This window comes from Anser cygnoides, chromosome 14 (genome assembly GCF_040182565.1).
Source record: "Anser cygnoides isolate HZ-2024a breed goose chromosome 14, Taihu_goose_T2T_genome, whole genome shotgun sequence".
Lineage (NCBI taxonomy): Eukaryota > Metazoa > Chordata > Aves > Anseriformes > Anatidae > Anser > Anser cygnoides.
The window spans coordinates 19,477,726-19,490,168 of record NC_089886.1 but is presented as its reverse complement, the minus strand read 5'-3'; the positions used below and the strand labels follow the sequence as shown (position 1 = coordinate 19,490,168).

Below are 12,443 nucleotides of genomic sequence, written 5' to 3'. Positions count from 1 at the left end.
GCCAACAAGTGATATTACAGTTGATTGCAAAAGATTCTTGTAGACTTTGAGAACTTTGAAGCATCTATAGATAGATGCATAAGAAGAAATACATGTATGTGGTTTTTCAAGGGTTTTCAGGTTTTGAAGGGGTGTCTTCTATTTACTACTTACTGGTTTTTATATCAATGCTGAAATGTTCACATTGCAGGCATTTTTCAGTTGTCTCCATGCAGCTTTCAGTACATGATTTAAATAATTAGTGGTAGCTGTCTGATAGCTATTAGTCATCATCTTACATTTCAAGAAATGGTTTTTTGGGTCCTTAAGGACTGAAATTGTAATAGTTGCATGTCTTGAGCTCCAGTCTTTACACTGATAAGCCTGAAAGGAATAGTGTCTCAAGCTAAGGTTTCTTGGTGCTTTTCTTCCATTTTGACAGTGCATGCTTAATGGTGTGGGGTGGTGGTGTGTTTTTTTTTATTGTTGTTTAACTATATCCTGATGCATTTTTAGTTTTGACTTTGTTAACTGTTTATAAACCATTTCATGTCTGCAAGGAGTATGTATTACATCTATGGGAAATAAAATGTCATCATTGTCAAAAGAAGAAAAGACCTAATTCACAGTGAGGCCTATGCTGCCTTTAACAACATCTGCATAATTAAAATGTCACTTAACTAAACAAAAAGAGCCTCTAGGATTTCCATGTGCTTAAACTGTAACTATGTCTTGTTTTACTGGAGTACTATTCCAATCATGCAAGGCTCAGTTGTCTTTGCTAAAACTGGGCAGACTGGTAGGTGTGTAAAGGGGAAGTTTTAAAGAAAGATTTTGCTCCTGGGAGCAGCCACAAGGTAGCAGGAGCTGGAGAGGTGGTTGCTAGCCAGATGCTGGGTGTGTTGGGCTCTGGTATCAAGGGAGAGGGGCTGAGCTTACCTGGGCTATGAGGGAATGTGCTGGGAGAGAAGTGTGCTCACACCTGGAGTGTCTGCAGGTCCAGAGTGGCTCATTAGCTGGCTTATTGCTGGCAGCTGTAAAACCATGCTGCTTTCAGAACTGAGCTCTTCAGGCTCAGGGAAGGTTTATTAGCTTGGACAGAATGTTGGGACTAGTGTAAGTCTTGCTAATTTTTCCTGAAACCTGGAGTACCATGGAGCAGAGGTGTCCAAGCTCCAAAGGAGCCCTGGGCAGAGGCAGTGCTGGGCTGGCTGGAACTCGTAAGCTTGGCCTGAGCCCAAACTGAGGAGGCACTGGGGAATGTGAATTGTGCTTCACCGGAGCTCCCAGTTGAGCACACATCAGGTAGAGATGCCAGTAGTTGCTGTTACAGGCTCCATATTGAAAAAGCAGCTGGCCCTGGAAGCAGTACAGTGTGGCCGGAGCTGGAGCAAGGCTCCACTGCCGAGCTTCACTAGGTGACGCCTGAAGGGTGGGGAAAGGAGCGCATCTAGGGTTTTGTCTGGTTTAGCAACATCAGCAGTAGTCCTGCATCACTGCATGAGGCAGCTTAGGTCTGCACTGTGGGTTTCACTCACCTGCAATATATGTGCTCTTAGACCACGCATAAATGGAACCATGTAGAAGCTACCGTGGATACTGTACATTTGTATCCTTTACTACCAATTAATGGCTACCTTTACTCAGCCTGTGTGTGTTTACCTATTATTTACCAGTATATGGCTATTGTGCAAAGTTACAGGCAGTGACTTAGCAAGCTGCTGCTTTGTCTTACAAAGGAGTTTGGTGACAAATATTCTTCCTTCCATTCTGGTCTGGCTTCACATCTTTGAAGGCCTGGAGGGCTGCAAATATACCTTCTTGGGGGGAGGCTGTTTCAATTATTCTGGAAAATAAAAGCACAACAAAACTTTTGATATTTCTACCTGCTGCACAAGCACCTAAAAAAGGTGTGCAACTTCCCTGCTGAATGCCTGATGTGTACCTCTAGTTTCCAACTGAAAGGAAGAACAAATGAAGCTGAAGGATTGCAGTTGATTTGCTTTTCACACTTGTGTTTGTAATTTAATTGCACTGTGTGAAAGAGGCAGCTTAATGTCACTGGAAATTGCACCCACCATTACAGAGGACTCAAATCTATAGGTCATATGTACTCAAAGTGCCACTCTAGGGCTAGAATAGAAACCTCTGGACTGTATTATCTGACATTACAGCAAGTTTTCCTCTAGGTAAAACTCCAATTAATTGCCTAATGGAAGCCCTTTTGCATTGTCCAAATCCTAAACAGCTGCTTTTTTTTTTTTGGCTTTTTATTTTTAAAGGGATTTTTTTTATGTCTAAGTTGGTCATCACAGCTGCCAAGAGAAAGGTAATTGGTACTTCCTCCTGTTGTAATTGGCCACAAATCCACTGCATTGCCAGGGTGTTTTGAGGCACATGCATTGGGTTTACAACCTCTAATAGGAAAAAATGTTTTATGAAACAATCTTTTAAACATAAATGCTCTAAACCAACAACTTCCCTTGCTTCCAATACTCACCTTGTGTTTCCAACAAACATTCCTTTTTTCCACTTGGTGTTGTCTGTCCTCGGCTCCCAGCCTTTGTTCCTTCTTATTCCTCTGCAAAAATAAATGCTTTTAGTACCTGGCATTTTCTCCCTGCGCATGTTTGCATAGTAATGAGGGGGCCTGCTGGTCTTCTCTGTGAGCTGAAGAGACAGGGCTTCAAGTCTCTCCCTACAAAGAATTTTCTCCAGGCTTTCCATAATGTTTGTGTCTCAGACCTTCATCTTTTTTGACATTGAAGAAAGGACATCAGAACCAATGCTGCGATTTGTCTCCCTTCTGCTCTATATGTTCTTGCTCACTTCTTCCTTGTTTAAGTGCTCAAACACTGTGGGTCCTTTTGGCAACAGCTGTGCCAAGTTTTAGACCTCTCCTAAGCCTTTTCTGAGCTAACTGGTTCCTGAGACACAGACCCCCCTTTCCTGCAGCTGCAGTGTTACTGCAGCTAAACACCGAATTAAGTCATGTTTTCTTTGGTAGGCCCGGCTTACTGAAAAATACAAGTTGTTTTGTATGATTTCCTACCACACTGTTGCTTACCACCATTTTCAGGAGTGACTTTTGGTTTGCCTCTCAGTCACAGACAAAAGAGTTGACTAGTAGAAGGCCTAGCAGGATCTCATGGGAAGCATCCCAAGTTGAAGGACAGTGGAAATTTTTTTGAGATTAAGATCCTTAATCTAAGTGTGCATCATTTATTTAATATTGTGGATGTTTATCTATGAATATTACATATATTGTTGAGTGCAATGCCAGGTAGAGCATCTCTATAATTAAATTTACTAAGCCTGGTTCAATGACAAGATCTACTTTTGATGAACTAACGCTATACTGTAGCCACCAACTTCCAGGACACGGATTTTTGTCTCTAGACATCATAATATGGTCCAAAGTAACATATCCAGGATGTCATGCTTCAGAAAATAACTTCAGAAAACTGAGTGTCCAGTCTGTCTCCATCACTTTAGCTTTTCATTACAAGGGCACTCAAAAAGTAGCTCATCCATTTTGTGGTGGGGCCGTTAGCACCATTTCCTGAGCTTTACAAGCACATCCAGTGATATGTGCTCAGTAGCCTCTTTTGTCCATGGTATCTAAAGGTGCCACTGCTTCTTCATTTCTATCCTTTCAGGATAGGTAATACCAAGTAATTGCCAGTTTAATCATTACAGTACATTACCATATGCTACAGCTTGTATCTTTTTTTGTCTTCATTTGTGAGACTGTGCCAACTTTCTTATTGTACAGGAAATATAAGGAGTAAGTGCTCTCTGATAATTCAATGCAGGTTATTTACATTAAATTTAGGATTATATCACTTCTGTTACCTCTACTTTTTCGTGTGTGATGGGAGTGGGATACCCAAGAGAGCTGTCTTCACCCTCTTTTTCTCTACCACCACTCAGTCCAGCTCCTGCATCAGACCTGGACACAGAGAAAGTTAACAGGGTGGGTGTTTGGGTTAGCACAAATTAAAACCTAAGTTACTTAAAATCCAGACAGTCCAGGCCACAAGCAGGTAAGCTGCCCCAGCAGAGCTTGCATGCTACGCTCAGCCCACTCAAGCTGACCTTCCCTCTGAGGGAGCTCTCTGTGTCCTAAATCCAAGACGTGCAGTGACATATGGCTGTTTCCAAAACCTGTCTTCACTTACTCAATCACTGAGGTTTTACAGCTTCACAGGATGTCTCAGAAGCTGTTCTCCCTCCGGTGTTCAGCACCAGCAGCAGACACTTGCTGGGTCTCTGTAACCCCCTGCCTTGTAGCTGTAGCTGGCATTTCGACGCTTGCACCAAGGCACACTGCAGGCACAAGTGGTGGCAGACATGCAAGGCTTCCAGAATCAGTGGTTCAGAAAGCTCTAGGCTGTACATTACAGGTTCCTGAGAAAGCAAAGGCTCTTACTTACTCCCCAGAAGAAGCCTTGTCTAACAGTCTCCTCAGCAAAGGGCAGCCAGCCAAACAGCCACCAAGGAGGTCTCCACAAACCTTGTCAAAATCCTGTTTTTAAAGCCCTTTGCCGTGGCTTACCGCAGCGGTGCGTGGGGCACCCCCAAGTTCTCATCCTGCCACCTCTTGTCACGTACCCTGGTGAGCAAACCCAAGGGAAGGCACCGCTGCCAAGCCACCCGAGAAACAAAACCGCTGCTCGCGTGTCCCTGGGCCGCCCACGCTCAGGGCTCAAACCCCGCTGGGCTCCCTCACTGAGGCCACTCAGGGCGCCCACAGAGGCTGACCCCAGAGCCTCTCCGGCAGCGTGCCACATCCATGCCTCGCTCCTCCTCCGGCTCCCAGGCCCACCGGCTGTGTCATTGCCCTTGTGGCAGAGTTGCTCACTGTGACCGTGCTGCTCAAAGCAGGGGAGTCCGGCCAGCTGCAAGTTGGAAGTGCCCAGCAAAGCCGCCTCCACCGTTTCCCCCCGGTAAAAGGATAAAAGCAGGGCCACGAGCTCAGCTCAGCTTGCACAGCACCCTCAGGGGGCATAAAGCCTCGGTACCCTGCCCAGAAGCTCAGCCGGAGCTGTGGGGGTGCAGTGCTTCTGGGAGAGGCTGCTTGGCCCAAAGCATGTTTTTTCCAGCTGATTTTGGGTTCTGACCATGAGAGGTGTATGTGCTAGGGGTGTCTTCTAGCAGCAGAGGCTCTGGGTAGCCTGATTGTCAGAGACACAGCCCGCACAGGAAATTGTCAGGCTCTCAGCTGCTGTGGCATTCAGCCAGAGCCATCACAGCCTACCCTGACAGACAGAGCGAAGTCCTTTATAGCTGCAATGCCCTAAAACAGCCGAAAGCCATTAACCATGTTTTTCTGACCCTGCATGTTCAGTGGTTAATCCTCCCAGTTGGGGCCTTCACTGTTTGCAGCTCCGGCTCCAGCCTGGAGGCAGGCAGGATTCCCCGTACCTGCCCGCTTCCCAGCGGCTGGCCCTCAAGAAGGCCTTTTCCAAAGCCACCTTCCCGACAAGGACACGGCAGAAAGAAAAGAGGTTTGCCTTCCCTAACTCAAGCCAGACACACACTGTGGGGCAGGTGGATTTCTGTTCTGTTTCTCACTCCTGAATGTGAACCCAGCCCATCCCCCAGGCACAGCCCCGGGCGCAGTGGTGCGGGAGGCGTTGCTGAACAACAGCCCCGCTGCCGGCTGACGTCTTGGTGAGGTGAGATGTTAGCGAGAGGGGAAATGGTATTATCCAGCCTGGTCGGTGGATTTGAGCCTGGCTGCTGGAATAGCTTCCTGAACGTATTCCTGGAGCAGTGATGGCAAGTACCAAGCGATAAAATGGGCCCCTGGGGAGGCAGCAGAGCTCTGCTGGGCTATTTGCATCCACGCACCGCTCCCAACAATTGCATCTTTCTTTATCTCGGTGAGACTGACACATTTCCATTAGCTCATTTGGCTGCAGCATTCCATCTTGGGGCATTTTTCTATCTGAGAAAGGAGCTGAGAATTGTAACATCTGGGAACCTGCGGAAAGAGGAGGCCGGGAGCGTGGGCACTTCGCTGCGTTCAGCCAAGGGCCTGCCCCTGCCCTTTAGGCAACAGCTCTCTGACCCAAGGTACCTGTGTCCCCCACATCAAACGCAGCAGAAGCAATGATACTTGCAGCCAGCAGCAAGTTTACTAAGCCAAGACGCAACCGAAAGCTCTGATATAATTTCACTGTATGAATGGAAACACGATGTACGTACATTAGTCCCTGTCCTCCCGGCTTTGAAAAGGCAAACAGAGCAAACAGTGACTCACGAGAAGGTTAGTCTTCTCTGTCTGTACAGAGGAAGTACTTCTGGGACCTCATCTTTAGCACAGTCCAATATTCCTCCTTTTGCACTCCGGAGCCCCAACCCCTTTCTCCGATGGCTCGGAGTACTTCAGTATTCGAGTGAGTCCTCAAGCAGGCACAGCCTTGGTTTAATATTTAATGACCAAGGTGACCACGTTTGGAAATTCCAGTCCCTAAGCTTTTAAGACTTGGAGCTCTTAGATGAAAATCTGGATTTCAAAGTTAGAACTACCTCTCCTTGGCTTTGAATACTTGCCCAAAATTCAGAACAGCCCAAAAGCTGATACACTGGTCACAGCCTGCCCAGCCCTGAGCGCCCAGCAAGTGAATAGAAACAAAGACCACACAAACACCCAAGGGAAAAACCTGAGCAGGACCATAAAAATAAACTGCAGGATGCAAACAAAAACAGCCAGCACTGTATGAACCAGGAAATAACCTGAGCTTTTTTCTAATGCCATCCAGTAGGTGCTGAGCCTTGCCACGCTCTGCCTTTCCCAGGCAGTGCCTCCACGCAGCCTTTCCTGCACAAAGAGGGAGAACGACACATCCACTTCCAACGACTTGAGCAAGGACAAGAGAACAAGAGAAAAATGGTGACAGCGAGGGGCAGTTGATACCAAAGCCACGTTCAGGCAGGCTGGTTCCCAGCCCTGCAGTTGCTCAGAGGGTCGCGCAACGCTGCTGCATCATCCTGCTGAGGCTCCTGGCACGCTCGTTAGCATTTGGCAGCTGGAGCATCACTGCGCCATCAACTGAGCCACGGGACGAGCACCCTTACAGCACGGTTCGCATCTCTACTGCGCTGCGAGTGCTCCATGCAAGACACTACCACACCGACCTCGTGCAGCAGAGAAGCATTCCAAGCTTCTTGCACTCCCAACTTTCTAGGAATTGCAAAAGCAGCAAAATGACTTTACCATGCAAATCTCACCAGCCCCTTACACTCTTAATAGCCTTGGAGGATGCTGTCCATCAGGGAAATGAGCCCAGCCCATCACCGGGGAGCACAAAGGTAACGCAGGAGAAGCCCCGTGTGTGATTTCCTTAACTACAGATGAGGCTTCGGGTAGGTAACTGGCTTCCCTCTCGCTGGGCTCCTCACCACATAATGCTTAAAAATAACGAGTATGTGATGGTGTCTGAGTTGACTACATCATCTCTCTGTTAGTGATTTATCTGATTTCCTAAAGAAGTCTTCCCATTGGTCTCACCCTAAAAGAAATCTTATTTCTGTGTGTCAATCCTCCACGTTTCAGCTGGCAAGTCATCGCCAACCCTCCTGCACCAGAAGCTGCATTAAGCAGCTGCTACCTGCACTTTTGCCCTCATTAAGTATCACCCTTTTGATGCTTCAGGGAAGCAGTAAACATTATTACTGAGTGGGATTGTGTGGGACTGGCTTCGCTGCTGAAGGTTGGATTACTTTTATACTTTCATCACCAAACCGCTGGAGTGAAGATTAATCAATGGGGTAATTGCAGAACTCTGAAAGCTGTGTGGCTAACCTCTCCTGTGGGTTTCACAGTCTTGCAGCAAATCCAGCAGGCTCCCACAGCGAGACGCTACCAACACAATGTCACAAAGGAAAAGCCATTAGTGAGCAATTACATTTCAGCAGGATTTCCCCTCTCCACCGAGCCCTAATGAGGATAACCAATTCAAGAGGAACTGCTGCAAGAATGAATGAATAATGAGAGAAAGAGGATGGGAGTTCCTGTAGTCCGGACAGAATAAGAAATCACCCTGTGCAGGCAAAGAAAAACGTATGCTGGAGCTCTGTTCCAAGCGACAGACAGACGTGGAGACTCGCTCACAGTTACAGGAGGAACCAACTGATTTCAAAAGCATCACAGAGGTCCTGGGCCAAGGTCTGAGTTGCTACAGACAGCATACGTGCATGTGCTCACTCCACTCCAAAGCTGAATCAATTCTGGGAAAGACTTTACTGCTGACAACAGGTCACTGCAATGAAATGCCTGACTTACAGGAGGGTTAATACCTCTGTCTTGCCCTCTAGTTCCAGGCATACTGTGCATCAAAAGAAAAGTAATACTACCTTGAAATAAGAACTTCCTTGAAATCAAATTTACCTGAGCAACTTTTTTTTTTTTTTGCTTTTACCTAGGTGCTCAATTACAACTAGGATATCTTTTCTTCACAGTAATAAAAATACAAGTGGGAAAAAATCTATATACGTGCTATCTTATACATACATCATAATCTCCTACAGATTCTGCCACCTGAAGAAGCGTCTTCCAACCTGCCCTCCTCTGACCGCAGTGCCTGAGACGCAGAGCCCCGTTTCACAAGGCAGCTGGTACAGCACAACCTGCTCCCCTCCTTTAGGGCACCACGATGAGACAATGCAACTCAGCACAAAGCATTTCCTCCCCAAACGGAGAAACACCCTATTACACTTACCTGCGATGGACAACTTGTCTGAAACTGTTAGCGCTCGAGTGAAAAATGGTCAAAGGAGAGGTGAGCAGGCGGGGCGCAGGTATTCAGAGGCCAAGCACGTCCTGTGCTCCTGCTGCGTTGTGCCTCGCTGCAGCTGTGATGGCACAGCCCTCGTGTGCTTCTGGGGAGATTAGCTCTGCACAGCGGGGCCAGGGAAGCCCTGAGCTCACCCCCAGGTCTGCAGCTCGCTCGGCACTCACTGACTGCGCTGGAAGCACGGCCGAAGGGGCAGCAGCCTCTGAGCAGGACCTCCACCTTCCTCCTTCAACCGGGCTGGGTGCGTCTCAGTCGCAGCCATGAAATGGGGCCATCGGGATTTCTTTGCATCTGTGTCTACAAAGTATGGGTAATCTTGTCTCATTAATGACACAGCAAGAAAAAGAAGAGCTTTTCCCCGTTTCTTGTGGAAAGCATCCGGCTGGTTGAGCGTGACTTGGCATCTTTTAGCCACTGTGGTGAAATGTAACCTTGGATAGAGATTTGTCCAGGTGATTCACTTCCAGCAGTGGACTAGTAACCTCAGTTTAATCTTTGTTTAATTCAGGGAAAAAGAAGGAAAAAAAAAAATCAAAGGCTTTTGGGTCAAGGACTAATAAAACAAGGAAGCTAAGACATCAAAACATTATTCAACATTATTTCCCTTTAAAAGAGCACTGAAAAAAATCAAGGCTTTATTTGAATAAATGTTACACAACATTCTTTATCATTTACTTCTCAGCAAATCTTAAAGGATGAATCATATTCTCCTCATTCAAGTCTACAAAATGAAAGAGGCATAGTGACCATTCAATATACAGACAAGAAGGTAGCACGGAGCAAAGCTTAAATATTAAGCAACTAAAGCAAAAAAGTGAAAAGCAATACATTACTGTAATTCTCTATCATTAGAATATCCCTGACAATTTCATTTCAAAATGAAAATCTGGTTTCAAACAAAATGGCTGCAATACTTTCTGTGAAAACAAACGCAAGTACAATTAGCTACCTTGTCTATTTTTATGCTATTTGCTTATATACCCATATTATCCAATGCAGAGACCTGCATCACTCTTGAATGTTTTTGTTTTTCTCTGTATTTCAGCTGCTGTGCACAAGTGCTCATGATGATGAGGAAATAAGAGCACTGGTTAAGAGTCAGATGTCACACAGGCAGGCACTACTGGCTTCTACTTACAACATCAATCAGTTTTCAATCCAATGTGCAATAACCCTGCTATTACAGTCCTGGGCCTTTTTCCTGAGCAGAAACTGTTTTGTGCCATGTTGTTTGGTGGCTTCTCTTTTGTTCGGTTGTGGGGTTTTTTTTGTGTGTTTGTGTGTGTGTGTGTGTGTGTGTGTGTGTGTATTAAAATGTTATTTAATAGGCCAAGACCCTTGTACATTATGAATACAATTGGGATCTAGCGACTAGAGGGTGAAAGGCTAGCACATACTCTATACCAAACTGCTTCCCCTTTCACCAAATCAGACATCTTCATTTTTCTAAATTCTAGTTAAATCTCAGGCCACAAACAGGACCAAAGCACTGATCCTCTGACCGGTGAAAAGGAAGAGCACTGTAAAATATTAATCTGAAATTTTAAAAAGTCATATTTTATTATGAAAAACGGTACAATTTGAACCTACTGCATAGCATTATACAGCTATTTGTTAACAAGCAGGCAGTAAGTATTCAATTTCCAGCTTTATAAATAAATTACCTCTTAAAAAAAGGAATTGAGCAAACACTAAGCATGACCTGGCTCAGTGTGTGTGCATCATTGATACGCCTTTCCTGGATCTGGATGACTGTCCTCACCTCTCACTTCCCTCTTCCCCGACTGCTTAACAAGTTTAAACCCATTGCCAACACCAAAGCCAAGCAATGGAGTTGTCCTCACTTCGAATTCAGTGTTACTTAATTCAGGCGCCATACTTGAAGGCTGTGAAACTGTCTTTGTGCTGATACAGATGCCTCTCGGAAAGGTATCTTTCTTTTTAAATGATCTGGATAAAGACACTATTTTCTCCAATTGAATCAGGATGCTAAGGAAGAAGAGTTTAATACAAGTCTTTTCAGTTCTCTAGAAACAAAAATTTGTCTTTGAGTAGATTATGTGCACATTTTCACTTCTTCAAAACAAATATTTTCGCAGGTTATATAATAAATCCCCAGTTAAGAACATTGTAATAAATGACACTGCTGAGAAAGTGTGCACACAATGTCAAATAGTGACAAATAAATTAATATTTAATAACTCAGTATTTCAGCAGCGTGTCCAGCATTCACAAGCTCCACTGAAGTAAGTCTTAGCAAACACCTTTTTGGGGAGGGGAATAAAATGGATAAAACCCACTGGGTTTGGTTTTGTTTGTTTGTTTTTGATTTACAGCTATTCAAACAAGTCAATGTAACTGAGATCAACAACCATCAGAAACACTAATAAAACCTTTGCTCTACTGGTTACCTATCTGAAAAATATCTTTGTCAAAAGGAAAAATTAACCCATGATTAGAAATAGAAATGCCATTCAATTTAATCTCTCTCCATTCACGACTCCCATCTTCTTATAGTATCATAAGCAAAACGCTACTCTCTGTTGTAGCCCTTCTTAACATTTTTTGCAATCCTCAATTCCCTAAGTGTTACAATAGCATAAATAAAATGCAACCATATTCACACAGAAGGAGCTTTCCCATAATACAGAGATACATGGAGTTTGTGGTCACTGTCCTTTCCATCACCTCTACGGGAAACATTGGTCTCATATAGCAGGACTGTTCATATTTTACAATACAATTGGTTTGGGACATGCTTTTGATCACAGGTCACAGCTCTGCTAACACCTGCACTAAATACTAACTAAGCCTCATAGAATGGAAAATTGCAATGCTAAAGTTAAGAATTAAAATAAAAGTTCAAAAGTTACAGTCAACTTCCCAGGCAATTGGCTCCATCACTGGCACCTATCAAAACATACAAACGCGACTGTCACATTACAAAAAAAAACAGTTATTTGCAGTGATTCTTCATACTAATAATTCAAGTGGTTCCTTGCATGTAAGTGTCTTATAGTCTTCAATAATTTCATGCGTCATTTATTGCAAAAAAGTTTTATAAAATATTTCCTAACATCTTTTTAAATTTTAAAGAAAATGTACATTAGGTACAGGTGCCCTAACTGGGTGCAAGGGGGTGCTTTAACATATTTACCCGCCTTTCCCCTTCAAAAAATGTTTACTACTTGGTGAAGATTTCAGAGGAAAAATAGGACAATTCAGTCTCAGATTTCTTTCAGTCCTGATGAGCTGGTGCTCTTCGTGGCAGTGTAGTGAGGTTCCATAAAAACAGCAGTTGACTAGTGTCTCTGAGCTGAAAAGGGGAGAGAAAGGGAAAACAGTTAAAAGCCTTCCAGAATATATTGCAAAAGTAGGTAAATAAAATCTGAGGTGGCCAGAGAAGTTACCGGTTCGCCTGCTCAGTTTTGTGCCTTGTGTGCAGAAGACAAAAAAATATATTTACGTTATCATAAGACATGCACAAGTGAACAAACTCCTCAGTTGACCGGAGTTTTAAGAGAAGCTACCGTACCAGTCTATTACATCTCACCCCATTTCAGCATCAAGAGAGAACTTGTATTTTTAAAGACATTTCGAGGTTGTTATCAAGGGAAGGAAATTAATACACAAAAGCTATACAACGATGTATAGTTGACA

The 12,443-nt window shown here is 44.5% G+C and overlaps 1 protein-coding gene across 6 annotated transcripts in view; it reads right to left on the bottom strand.

Moving 5' to 3' along the window:
• Positions 1 to 486: 486 nt before the first annotated feature.
• Positions 487 to 12,443, bottom strand: part of PWWP2A (PWWP domain containing 2A) — a 39,385-nt gene continuing 27,428 nt past the window's right edge. For 5 of the 6 annotated variants that reach the window (XM_066977219.1, XM_048064777.2, XM_066977220.1 and 2 more), the window contains one exon: positions 10,059 to 12,099. Coding sequence is in view for 2 of the 6 variants with exons in the window: in XM_048064778.2 (XP_047920735.1) it covers positions 12,086 to 12,099 (14 nt within the window). In the remaining 4 variants the exon portion in view is untranslated. Of the gene's footprint in view, positions 1,826 to 2,479; positions 2,561 to 10,058; positions 12,100 to 12,443 lie in introns of those variants that run through there. The other variant, XM_066977222.1, reaches the window with a different exon arrangement.